Genomic DNA, 12778 nt, shown 5'->3' on the forward strand with positions numbered 1-12778 from the left:
AGGAGAAAGGAATGGAATGTGCATGCTGTGTGGGACCTGCATGAAAACAGTGCCCACTGTGCACCCTTGCAGGTTTGTTTCTGAGCCCTAGCAGCCTCTTCCTGGTGGGGTGGCTCTGCCTCTGCACAGGGCTTACACACAGCTCCCGCTTTGGAAAACGGGGACATGCAGTAGTTTAATAGTGCATGGCAGCAAGGGACCAGATTGTCAGGGGCAGGCAGGGAAAATATTGCATTGCATTGCAGGGGGAATTAGCTTTGACATTGTTGGACGCCAGCACTGACAGCTGGAAACCAAGGCAGCCAGGAGAGGGGCTAGGCTGCGGGATGCCACCACTCCGCAGACAGCATGGCCCACCCCAAGACTGCTGCTGACATGAGCTCTTCTCCAGGCACCAAGACCTACAGCAGCTATTTCACTAATGAAGCGTGAGCTTGGGAAAGGGATAGAAAAAACCTGAGCTGCCCTGTACTTGTCTGGGCTCCACATCTGCTTCTGCCTGCAGCGTGGCGGCTGGCTGTGCTCCCCAGGGAGCCAAGCCTGGCCAGAGGGGATGACCTCCAGCCAAAAGCTGGCTCAGCCATGGGACTGAGCATCACACCTCAAACCTGTGGGGTGCCTCACCTTCCTGCCGCTTGGCTTTGCTTGGTTCAGCCTTGCAGGCAGCTGAAGCTGGTCTCCGTGAAGTTATCAGGACATTTGCTGTTCCTTAGATGACCATACCTTCCTTGGGAGAGGGACGGTTGAGCTCCCCTCAAAACCCACGGGGACTGCAGTAGGTGTGTGCCCAGACACCCCACAGCAGCCAAAGCCCCTGCCAGCTTGATGGAGGGCATCTGAGTACATAGCAGCTATTTGGCTTTCAGGAGGAAAGAAGTAAGAGACTCATGGCTTATTTGTGATTTCCACCCTTTGCCTTGGCCCTGGTTGAGCCCTTGGTCCTTGCAGTGGGTGTTTGCTTCACCATCGGTCTCCTGGTCTGCTGCCCTGTGCCCCGTCTTCGGCTGTAAGCTGATGTCTCTCAGTGCTGCCGTGCTAGCAGGAGGATGCTCCGGCAGAGCAGAGCTGCCCAGAGGGGTAGGAGGACAAATTGAAGCCTAAACAAAATATAATACAACCCAGAGCTGGAGACAAGTGCTAGGGTGATTCACTAAGGCCCCAGCCCCAAAAGCCTCCCTTGCGGGAAGCACAGCCCTGTCACATCAGAAGAGCCCTGTGCCACCCCAGGCTATGTCCCCATGTCACCTGGGGACTGCCACTGCCATGACAAGGCTGAGCAGCTCACTAGCCAGCAGCCCCAGCACCCTGATAACCCACATGAAATACCTGGGACCTGGGGTACTCCTGAGCCTGCCCAGCCAGCACCCACAGTGCTCGGCACGAGCCTGCAGGTTCTGGCTCCCCAGTGACAGAGTCTGCATTCATACCAATGGCACAACAGCCCTTCATCACGAGGCGGTGGCTGAGTGCCGCCCCACAGCCCAAGGGACAGGGTCCTTCCCATCAAGGCTGTGGGAATGAGTGAAATGCAAGTGCTCAGCCCTTGCAGCCCAGGGTAAGCACTCAAGTGGTCAGGCCACTTAGACAAGTCCTTCAGCTGCTCCATTACACGAGCCCTGTCATCGCCATCCCAAGTGAGAAGTGTGAGCTGGCAGTCACTAGAGGAGAGAGGCTGTTATCTCTGCCCGTTGCGGTGGGCTGCTGGGGCACCTGTCTCAGGGCAGGGTGAAATGCCCCCTTCCTCTGCCAGATTTCCTCCTGACTGTCTGGGGAGGTACTTTTGCCCTCAACCGCAGTGTTATCCAGTGTTAAACTGGGGAAAAAACCCTTGAGTTTGTGGGTCATATGTAATAAACTTGTGGATTGCATCTGCCTTGCCTGCCCTGGCTCTGCTCGCCAGCTCTGAGGCTAGCTAAGTTGTGCTAGCTGCACAGCCTGGCTCAGAGGCGGGCAGGAGGAGCTTGCCACTCTCCAGCACCTCATTCTCATTCCTGAGCATGAGGAATTTCATGCACTGTGTGGGTCGGTAACCCGATGCTGTGCCTGGCCTCCCAGGAGACCCCATCAGCACTTGTGATGTGTCCCTGGGAAATCAAAGGCTGCATCCAGCGGCAGAAGTAAAGAGCTGACGTTTGTAGTGCTGCCTTCTTTTGCCCATCCCGCAGTGCTGAGCATGCTACGTGCGGGACCAACGGGAATCACGCTGCTTTCTACTGAAAAGCAGCCGTGTCTGGACTGAAAAGAAACAGCTGTGGGGAAAAAGAGCACATCAGCCCTGCAAACCAATTTAGGCAAGCAGACAAGAAAAATCCGACAACTAGTTAAAACTGGAAGTAAATGTAGAAAGAAAAATGAGCTTATGCAGGGATGCTAGCCTGACTGCTTCAACTGTTTGCAGCAACTGCTTGTAAAGGTTAGACTGGAGGGAAAGCTGGGCCGCCTGGGACCTGGAAGTCTTCCTGGTACAAGAGGATGATCAGATGCCTCCACACACCAGCAATTCTCAATGCTAATGCAGATTCTGGGGTGGTGAGCTAATAAATGCCTGCAGTAAAAGTCACAGGATTAGCATGAGAGCCTAAGCCTCAGCGGGACCTGTGATGGCCATCAAGGTGTGAGCTGCAGTTGTCTGCTCCAAGTGATGGTGCTCCTCTTTGCAAACGCCTCTGAGCTCTGCCAGACCTTTAATTTAACCCTGACTCAGAGGAAAGAACAGCATTCAGAGAATCATTCACTCCTTCAACTTGGAGTTTGTCTTTGCTGGACCCCCAGGTTAGTTCAGGGGAGCTAGTTCATGGGAGCTGGCACCTATGTTGGTGGAGGCAGTGTGACTGTTTGACTCTCCTGCTCCTCTCAAGATGGTGGGAGCACCTTTTTCCTCCAGATCACCAGTGTTCATATAGTCTCAGCACCTGCTTAGCCAAGCAGGCAACAAGACCTGCCTCTCCTGTATCATCTCATGTTCTCTGGTACTGAATGTCCTGGTCACCTCTGTATCCTCTTCTTGCCAGAAAGGACCCATACTGTGGGACAGGTTGCTCCCACTCAGAACTATGAACCTGTTCCCTCCTAAGCCTCCTGAATTAGTTTTTATATTAACTTTGTTTAGGGTAACGGTGAGGCTTTCCTGCCTGCTGCCCTGCTAGCTAAAGGACAAGAGGCCTCTCTGTGAACACTGCAGCTCAGGACACCAGCCCAAATAAAGGGGTTGACACTTGTGTCAGACATGGACATACCTCCCCATCTTGTCCTACCCCTCAGCGTGCTGGAGAGGTGAGCCAGCCTGTGGCATGGGCTCTGGGTCAGGCTCAGGTGCATTCATGTGCTGGTGGAGCTGCAAGTGATCTCAGGCACAGCAAGGGACAACAAATTTGCCCATGTTTGGCCCACATTTTCATTCCCCAGAGAACAGAGGCTTGTTGCAACTCGCCCACCACTTGCCCAGCCCCAGGCCATCCCCTGTTACCTGTACACGAGCCTCGGTGAGGTCTGTCCTCATGGCTAGCTGCTCCCTGGCATATACATCTGGGTAGTGGGTCTTCTGGAAGACCTTCTCCAACTCCTCCAGCTGGTAACTTGTGAAGGTGGTGCGGTTTCTGCGCTTTTTGCCCTTGTTGCTGTCCGAGTCGGCCTTATCCATGGGGCTGGGGAGGTCCGTGCTGGCCCTGTCCTGGGGCACTTTGACCCCGGCTTCCTTCACGCTGAGGTAGCTGCTGTCCATTCCCGGAGGGTCGGAGCTTGACTGCAAGTCAGCCTCTCCCAAACTGCTCTCCTTACCTGTTTGGGTGGGAGGGCAGGGAGGAGAGAGGAGGGCAGGGTTTGAGCAGGGTGGGGAGGGGGAAAGAGAGAGATAAGAAAACAGATGTAAATCTTTCGACCAGTTAATTGGTTCAACCAATTAAAGCTAGCCATGTCAGTTGGGCAGCAGCCCCTAAATGCAGGCAGAGAGGTGGTCAACACCATGGGCAGAGCCGGGAGGAGAGGGCTGCCCTGGCTGGGCACAGGAAAGCTGCCGGCCTTGGCCTCCGTGGATGCTGGAGCTCAGCTTGGGGTGGTGTGAGTGCCTGGCCAGTCTGTATGCAAGGGAGGAGGTGGCTTTTATGCCAGGGGGGACTCATCACAGTCCATGGATGCAGACACAGCTGGGGAGGGGGAGATTGGGATGGACTCTGCCAGCTCCTTCTGGTCTCTTTCCATGAGCCCAGCAAGACCATCCTTTACCCTCCCACCACCCACAGTGGGACTGAACCCCATGGAGCACTATGTTCCTCAGTCCTGGTGACAGGAGAGGTCCCTGAGGTTGAAGGGACCCAAGCCCAGGACTCAGAATGGTCCCCAGTCATCAGCTCATCTGTGCTGAATATCACATGGTAGGAAATCCAGAGGCACACAGCAGCCACGCATGGCTCACAGTGGGATCTGTTTTCTGGTCGTGCATCCCCAGGCAATGGCGATGTATCAGCAGAGGTGTTCCCGACTGACACCCCATGGTCACCCCCACAGCCTTCTGTGAGGACTTGCACTGCTTTCAGCAAAGAGGCTATGAATGGTCCTTAGTGCCACGTAAAAGGCTGGTGTGAGACACCTATGCCCCAGCCTGTGTTCAGGGCACAGAGACATGAGAAGAGTCTCATAGAATCATAGAATGTCCTGAGTTGGAAGGGACCCACAAGGATCATCGAGCCCAACTCCTGGCCCTGCACATGACAACAGTTCACACCATGTGTCTGAGGGTGTTGTCCAGTCTCTTCTTGAACACTGTCAGGTTTGGGGCCATGACACCTCCCTACGGAGCCTGTTCCAGTGCTCCACCACCCTCTGGGTGAAGAACCTTTACCTAATGTCCAACCTCCCCTGGCACATTTTCCTGCCATTCCCTCAGGTTCTGTCATTGGTCACTAAAGAGAAGTGTTCAGTGCCTGTCCCTCCTCCTCCCCTTGTGAGGAAACTGTGGACTGTGATGAGGTCTCCCCTTAGTCTCCTCTTCTTCACACTGAACAAACCAAGTGACTTTAGCCGGTCCTCATACAGCTTGTCCTCCAAACCCTTCACCAACTTTGTAGCCCTTAGGGACACTCTCCAGTAGCTTAATATCCTTTTTTATACTGTGGCTCCCAGAACTGCACACAGTGCTCCAGGTGAGGCCACACCTCCCCATCTACTCTGCCCTAGTGAGACCACATCTGGAATATTGTGTCCAGTTCTGGGCCCCTCAGTTCAAGAAGGACAGGGAACTGCTGGAGAGAGTCCAGCACGGAGCCATGAAGATGATTAAGGGAATGGAGCATCTCCCATATGAGGAAAGGCTGAGGGAACTGGGTCTCTTTAGCTTGGAGGAGACTGAGGGGTGACCTTATTAATGTTTATAAATATGTAAAAGGTGAGTGTCACAAGGATGGAGGCAGGCTCTTCTCGGTGACAACCAATGATAGGACAAGGGGCAATGGGTGCAGACTGGAATACAGGAGGTTCCACTTAAATATGAGATGAAACTTCTTCTCAGTGAGGGTAACAGAGCACTGGAACAGGCTGCCTGGGGAGGTTGTGGAGTCTCCTACTCTGGAGACATTCAAAACCCACCTGGACACCTTGCTGTGTAACCTCACCTAGGTGTTCCTGCTCTGGCAGCAGGATTGGATTAGATGTTCTTTTGAGGTCCCTTCCAATCCCTAACATTCTGTGATTCTGTGAATGCAGAGTAGAGCGTGAGAGTCTGACAGCAGCCTGGGAGGCTCTTTCTTCCTGAATCCCCTGAGCAATTAATAACTCAAGGGCCATGATATACAAGAGCAGTATGGTGAAGCAGGAGGTAGACAATTTAACCACTGCAGTGAGCTGATTCCTCTCTAAGGCTTAGCAGCTATGAGTGAAACCAGGTAAATGTGCCCTTAGACATGTGCAAATGATGCTGTGATGGGGTGTCCTTTCCTGACCACCTCCTGCTTCCAGCAACAGTGGTGTTCCCTTCATTAACAAGACCACTGCCATGCCAGCAGGATCCTGCTGGGGACTCAGTGGCATGTAACACCTGTGACGACAAGTGGCTGTGGGTCTCCTTTGCCTGCTACTACTGCTCTGCACAGTGGGCTGTCTCCCGGTCAGAAAAAGAGGGATTTGTGTGAGTGCCTGGCCCACTTGACATGTGCTGCACAGCCCACTGTCACACCTGCACACATTTCTGGCTGGGATCTTTGGACAAGAAAACGTGGTAGCCCTACTGCATGGTTTAACCTTGAACTGCTACACTTGGCTCCTAAAGGTCCAGAAAGGAAAGGGTGGAGCTGTACTTCCTACCTGTGCTCTCCTTACCAAACCAAGATCATGCCAACTGGCTAATATTTTCATTTAAATTTCACATTAGACTGCTTTTAGATATTCTCAGTCCTGAATCAGTCTTTCTGGGAAACAGGTCCACCATCTATGTCCCCACTACGTGATTTCCCTCAGCAGTGTTATATCCAGGTTCATTAATGTCAGCTCAGGCAGCTTAGCCTGTGCCTTTGGAAATCACCATTTTTTCCGGCATTCATCCTTCATTACAATATCCTGCCACCTAATTCACTCTATATTTACAGTTTAGCTCTTCTGTGAACAACCCTATCACATTTTCACAGTGAAAAGCCTTCAAGCCGGCTTGTGAGAAGGTATACATATCTTTGCTCTTTTCTCAGTCTCACAGCTGAAGACTGTGTTAAGGTGACTGGGATGAAATGTCACTGTCACTCTCGGGCACAAGGGCAAGAAAGGCCCAGGCTTACTTGGGAGGATCCCTATGAAAGGGGTTTGAGAAAAATTACCCAGCTAGTTCAGAGGAGTTGAGGGCAGGACTGGGAAGAAGGCACTAGATACAAAGGAGACATCTGCCATTGCCACCCTACTGTATTTTCAGATTTATTGCCTTCTTTAATATTGTTCCCTCAGGCTTTTGAGGAGCTCCATGTAAAGCTCAGCAAAGCCTAATGGTGTAGATCTCAGCTCTCTTTGCTTTGATCCTTAGGAACATTTTGTCAAGATCTGTACTCCCTGGGTGCTGGGGCCACTGTCCCGTGGCTGCTGTCCTGCCTGCTCTTCGCACCTGCACTCTCCAATGGGCTGAGCTGCTCTGATGTCCTCAGCAGGTAGACAGGCCTGTCCAAAATGAGCTTGGACAATGCCCTTCCCCACAGCTGGGATAAATTGTATTCTATGGCTATAATATTTACTATTTTCAAAACTAATGGTAATACAACAGTTCCAGAAAGTCTGCAGCAACTGACTACCACCTATGAGAATCAGTAGAAATAGAGTAATAAATAAAGATAAATATTCCAGGAATTTTTCTTCCTTTCTTTCTATTTATTATTTATGATGTCAGGAAGCTCAGTACATTTTCTCCTGTGCCTTTGTGCTGCCTGCCTCCCTAACTCCCAGGTCTCCTGCGACTCCAGCGGCGGCAAATGACACCTCTCCTCGGGAACTCCTCTGCTGTTTCTTATCTGCTTAAGTGGCTCAGCTAGGTGGGGAAGGGTCTGCATGAACACACACACACATACACAACGCAGAGAGAAGTTCTGGGTCTGATGTAATTTCATTGACTGCATAGCTCAAACTGCAGCTGGGAGCTGGGCCCAGGGCTTTCAGCAGTGATAGTTATCTCCACCACAGGCTATCAGCCCTGAGGACCAAGCATCAGTCCCTGCTGCACATATGGCAGGTGTCCCCATGGCTGCCTGCCACTAGCCCAGAGCCCTCCTTGCCAGCTCAGCCAGGCTGCTCTCATGCTCCCACGCTGCAGCAGACACGGGTTCCTTTAGCTCCAGCCCCTGCAGCACGGAGGGGATGAGCTGTGTCTGTGAGAAGGGCAGCAAGAGTGGAGTGGAGGGCAGGAGGCAGAGAGCATGGCCCGCGGCATGGGGAGGGTGGCCTGCATCCACCCTTGGCTGAGAGTCCAGAGGAGTAACTGTCATTCCCTAGGAACAGGCTCCCTGACCTCAAAGCAGTCATGCTAACTGCTGAAGTGAAACAAATTGCATACATCTGCATATGGATATGCCCAGACTTCCTGTAACTGGAGATGGCCTCAGAGTTTCAATGCAAAGTTTGGGGTGTCTGTTTCTAATCAAACCTAGAGAGACCTTGAGTTACATATTGTGAAGATCTCCATGACAAGGAGGTAACATGAGTATCACTGCACTCTTACAAGCCCAACAGAACCGCTTGGTGTCTCTTTCATCACTTACAACTCCGTCCTTGCCCTCATAGCAGTAGAAGGAGGGTATTTTCTGGTTTCCGACACTGATACCCTGCTCTCCCAGTGCCCTGGTTGCCTGCTAGGCCAATGGCACCTCTGAGACTGTCCCAGAGACTGTATCAGCTGCCAATGGGCAGTGGTAGGCTAGGACAGCTGGGCACATGGGCCCCACCATCACACTGTTCTTTTTCAGGAAGGAGAGGTGCCTGTACCCTAGTTCACCTTGAGGGGAAACACCTTTCTCATCTCACTACATCTGTCCTGGGAACCCCTTGCAGGAGGGAAGGGGTGCAGGAAACACAGACCTTGATGCATGCATGGCCATGTGGCAAGCCCCCAAGATGTCCAGGCAGCACACTGCTCTGCCTTGCTAGAGGGAACAGGCATTTTCACCACACTGTCACATTTGGATTCACAGCTCGTATACGTTTTGTTCTTGAAGTGTACTGTTTTGGAAGAGTGTGAAGTAAAATTTTCTCTGTGCACAGTCTTAACCAGGAAATTAAACTCAGTGCAATGTCAGCTCGGTGCATCCACACAGCAAGGGAGAACAGGATGTTTCAAACACCCAGCTTTGGGCTCAGCTTGAAATTATAGGTTTCCTTTGCACAGCACATACATGACAACCCACAACTCCTTTGTGATCGACTCCTTCACATACCCTGTTTCCCTGAAAATAAGCCCAGCCTGAAAATAAGCCCTACCTTGATTTTTCAGGATTTTTGAGTATGTTCAAAATATAAACCCTACTCCAAAAAGAAGACTCAGTTACAGTTCATTTTAAAAAGTCCATTTAAATAGTGTCCAGGCAGCTATACATGTAAAAAAGTAATAACATTTGGAGCAAAAATTAGTGTAAGATCCTGTCTATTTTCAGGGAAGCAGGGTAGATCCTGTGATTGCAGCCCACAGCCTGAGGGACTGGAAGACAGCTACAGAGCCAGCAAAACCCAGGGTCACAGCCAGCATAGGCCTGCTACCCCCAGGCCCCAGGCAAAAAATGCTGCTGTGTTTGGGCATTGCTGATGTACAGCATCTATTCTGAGCTGTTGTGGTCTCAGTGAGGACCCCCGCACTATCCCAGTCCGAGGGGCTCTGAGAGTAGCCCGGGACCCCTGGACACCCACCAGCACACAGCAGCTCACAGAGGTGCCCGCTGTCAGCCAACCCATGTCCGAAGTGCATTTCACAGGCCGTGTGGCTGCACCAGGCAGCCTGTCTGCTCCCACACCAAGTGTCATAGGGGCCTTCTGCCTTCCCACCCAGACATGGGCACAGGGATTTTCTCCCCTGCCCATCTGCAGATCCCTGTGACCGCCTGCACTGGCCATTTCAGGATGCCTCCACCTGCCTGCACAGCCATGGTCTGACTTCTGCTTTGCATAGCAACTTTTTTTTTTTTTTTTTTAGGCCAAAACCTCTGATGTAGATGGTTAAGAAAGCTTTTAAAATCCAGTTCTGGCTCTTAATGTCATTCTCTCAACTCTTGCTTAAATATCAGTCCTGAAATTTTGCCTAGATAATGTTTAGGCAGTGTATGCTATACTTCTTACCAGGGAAGATTTGCACAACAGCCCAGCCAGCACATCTCCAGGAGTTGGCCAGCTGCAGTAAGCTTATCCAGTCCTTGTGATCTTACCTTAACACATGCTGAAACCATTATACTTGTTCCCAAGTTGTCTGTTGAGCCTTCTGCCTCCTGTCTGTCATTGCAGCATAGAAGTCAACACAGGGCTATCACTTAAAAAATGTCCAGATTTTGGGTTATATAGGACAAAACAGGGAGTTTGGATTTTTAGACGTACAAAGGCCCAAATCTTTTGGTTTACTCCTGTTCAGGGAGTGGGCTCTCTTGCAGTCTACAGATGTAAAGAAGAGTTTAAAGATGGAGAGAAGATCCAGAATTCTGTGATTGAATCTGCCATCACTGACTTTATTAGCAATGATCAGATACTTAATCATACCTTCACTCTTGGGCCCAACCAAAGTATAAAACTGGGCAACATTCAACTCAATTGCGGGTGGTAGAATCCTACACAAAACATAAGCTGTTGGCATCATTCTGGAAGCTGCAGTTACCCTTGCTGCTAATCAGAAACTGGTCGGGCCATCTCCATTTTAACTCTGGATAAGGATAAACACATGTCCTTGTGTCCAGCCTGCCAGCAGTTCCCCAGAGTTTGCATAAAACGGAGCCGGTTCCTGTATGAAAGCAAGTCTGTCCTTTTATCCAGTCAGGGTGCTCATTTGGTTCATCCTGCAGAACCTGAAAGAAAGCTGGAATATGCTCCAGGCATCTCCTCTGCTCACAGCATTGCACACACTGACTTCCCGGTGTACTGAGACCACTGCGTGAATGCGCTTACCTGCACGGACTTCGTCCGTCTCTGCTGAGCCTGATCAAAGCTGCTGGTGCTGCTGCTCTGCTGCCTGCAGGCTCCTGAGGCTCTGCAGCAAAGGAGGGACGTAGTGAAATCCACAGGCTAAAAATAGCTGTGGAATACCTGGCCACCTTGGGGAGTTAATTACAGACAAAGCAAATTCCTACAGAAAAGCCTATTCATAGAAAGATAAAAGGGGGAGAGGAGTGTTTCTCTCTACTGTGCTGCTCCTGACTACACCTAAGGCCCCTCTCTTCAAGAAGAGTCTTATTTTTCTGAGCAGAGCGCATAGTAGGAGCAAAACTAAGGCTTGGAGCAGAAAAATCTCAAAAACTCTTTCTGTTCCTGAAAGGCAGCCTGGGGACAATGCCAAAGGTGCCACACAGCTCTGGTGGCTCTACAGGCTTTTGGTGGCCCTGCAGGCAGTGTGCATCGTAAGTCACTGGCTCTGTCTCCACTCTGCGTGCCTCGGAGATGCTTCCGTGGAAGTTGAAACCACCTCAGCCCTGGTTGCACTTAGGCCTTATTGTGCCTGGTTGGTTATATTCCCCTCTAGTAAATCACCATGTGGATTTAGGAACAGACAGTTTGATAAACATTAACTCCAGTGCTCCTGAGAAGCTAATGTCACAGCAAGCCTTGGGAACGTGTGTGTATCCACATGTGTGTTATTTGTTTATGGAAGTTGCTGTTCCTCTTGCTTTTTTTTTCTGCACTAACTTTTTTCCCCCATACAAACATCTGCTTTTGGGGGCACTTATTGCTTTGTTGTCTGATTAGCCAAATTCACACACCCTGTGGGTACTTGAGGAGAGTTCAGCACCATCTGTATAACTACAATATGCACTGCTTGCTCCTCTTTCATGCTATTTAAAGGATGCTAACAAAGCTGACTTTTATATAAACAAATCAATTCTGAAAACTACGCATAGAAGCTGTGGCTAGAGCAAAAAGGCACAGTTTATGCCTCAAGTCCTTCTTCATGTGGCATGTTCATTTGAACAATTGGAAAGAGCTGACTAGCAAATGTTGAAGGCACACAATACCTCTAGCAACCTGCTGTAATTACAGCTCACTTTCTGGCTCCTAGAATGTGATCTAGGAAAAAAGAGAGAGCAAGAAAATGTATTGCCATTGCCTCCACTGGGACAAAATGCTCTGTTGGCTTCCTCACTACTGAACATGAATATTTGTTTATGTCAAATACTCTGAGGCTGGGGATCTTGGCTCTCTCTGAGGAACCCATGAATTTCTTAGTGACCTGGCTCTCTTCTCTCTGACACCCGAAGGTCTTTGGTGCCTTGGCGAAGTGCTCTGCTGTGCCAGGATCAGCCACAAGATGGCTTTTTAAGTGACAGCAGAGGGATGTGACAGTCGCCTCTGTGCAGCTCAGTGGCAGACCCTCAGTAGATCCCACAGAGGCAGCCTCAGGCTTAGGGTTGAGGTTGGTCAGCTAAGGATTTTTACCATGCCAGGCTACGTGCAAAGTCCTGCTTGAAAGTACGACAGTCAAGATTGATCAGCTACTGCGTTTTAAAATTTCCTGCTGTAGGCATGTCACAAACAGCTGGGAAATAATTCGGAGTTTCTGCTCTGTCCTACTTGTGTCTCCACCTAAAACAATGCCTATGAACCAAAAGCTACCTAGTACCTCTGAACTGATACGTGACCAGTGCTTGTCTGCCGAGGAAGATGGACGAGGCAGGCAAAGATCAGAATGGGCTTTCAGTTTCCCTTTAGCTCTGAATTTGATACCTTTTGGGTAAGTAGTCTACTCCTTCCAAGGCAATCTTGCATTTCCTTGCCATGCCCATGGTCACCTGAGTGTCTTGGCTTTTCTCAAATCCCTCAGAGCTGGATGTGAGCACCTAACTACTCTGAAAACCTGGCTCAATACTAAACAGGACAAAATATGGGAGCTCATAAAGAAAATAATCAGCGTTACTAATATAAGACAAAGTATTTAATGGGATCATCTCAGTCATAGACTCATACCTGCTCACAGGCCAGGAGCTGTTTATTGAGAGTTAAGTCCAAAAGAGTCCACAGACCCTTGGGTAAATGAAAGGCAGAATATGCGGCTGTTACTGAAGACTTTCATTCTCCACAGACAAGCACTACAGGCATTGTGCGGTTTTACATGCCCTGATGCACTGACCAAACATAG

The 12778-nt window shown here is 50.3% G+C and overlaps 1 protein-coding gene across 2 annotated transcripts in view; it reads right to left on the minus strand.

Annotated features, from left to right (window-relative positions):
• The window catches only part of ALX4 (ALX homeobox 4), a 46713-nt gene that overhangs the window by 11552 nt on the left and 22383 nt on the right, over positions 1–12778 (minus strand). For both annotated transcript variants that reach the window (XM_065839626.2, XM_065839627.2), the window contains one exon: positions 3467–3777. In XM_065839626.2, the coding sequence (XP_065695698.1) occupies positions 3467–3777 (311 nt within the window). The remainder of the gene's footprint in view (positions 1–3466; positions 3778–12778) is intronic.

Source organism: Patagioenas fasciata, chromosome 5, assembly GCF_037038585.1.
Source record: "Patagioenas fasciata isolate bPatFas1 chromosome 5, bPatFas1.hap1, whole genome shotgun sequence".
In the NCBI taxonomy this organism is placed as follows: domain Eukaryota; kingdom Metazoa; phylum Chordata; class Aves; order Columbiformes; family Columbidae; genus Patagioenas; species Patagioenas fasciata.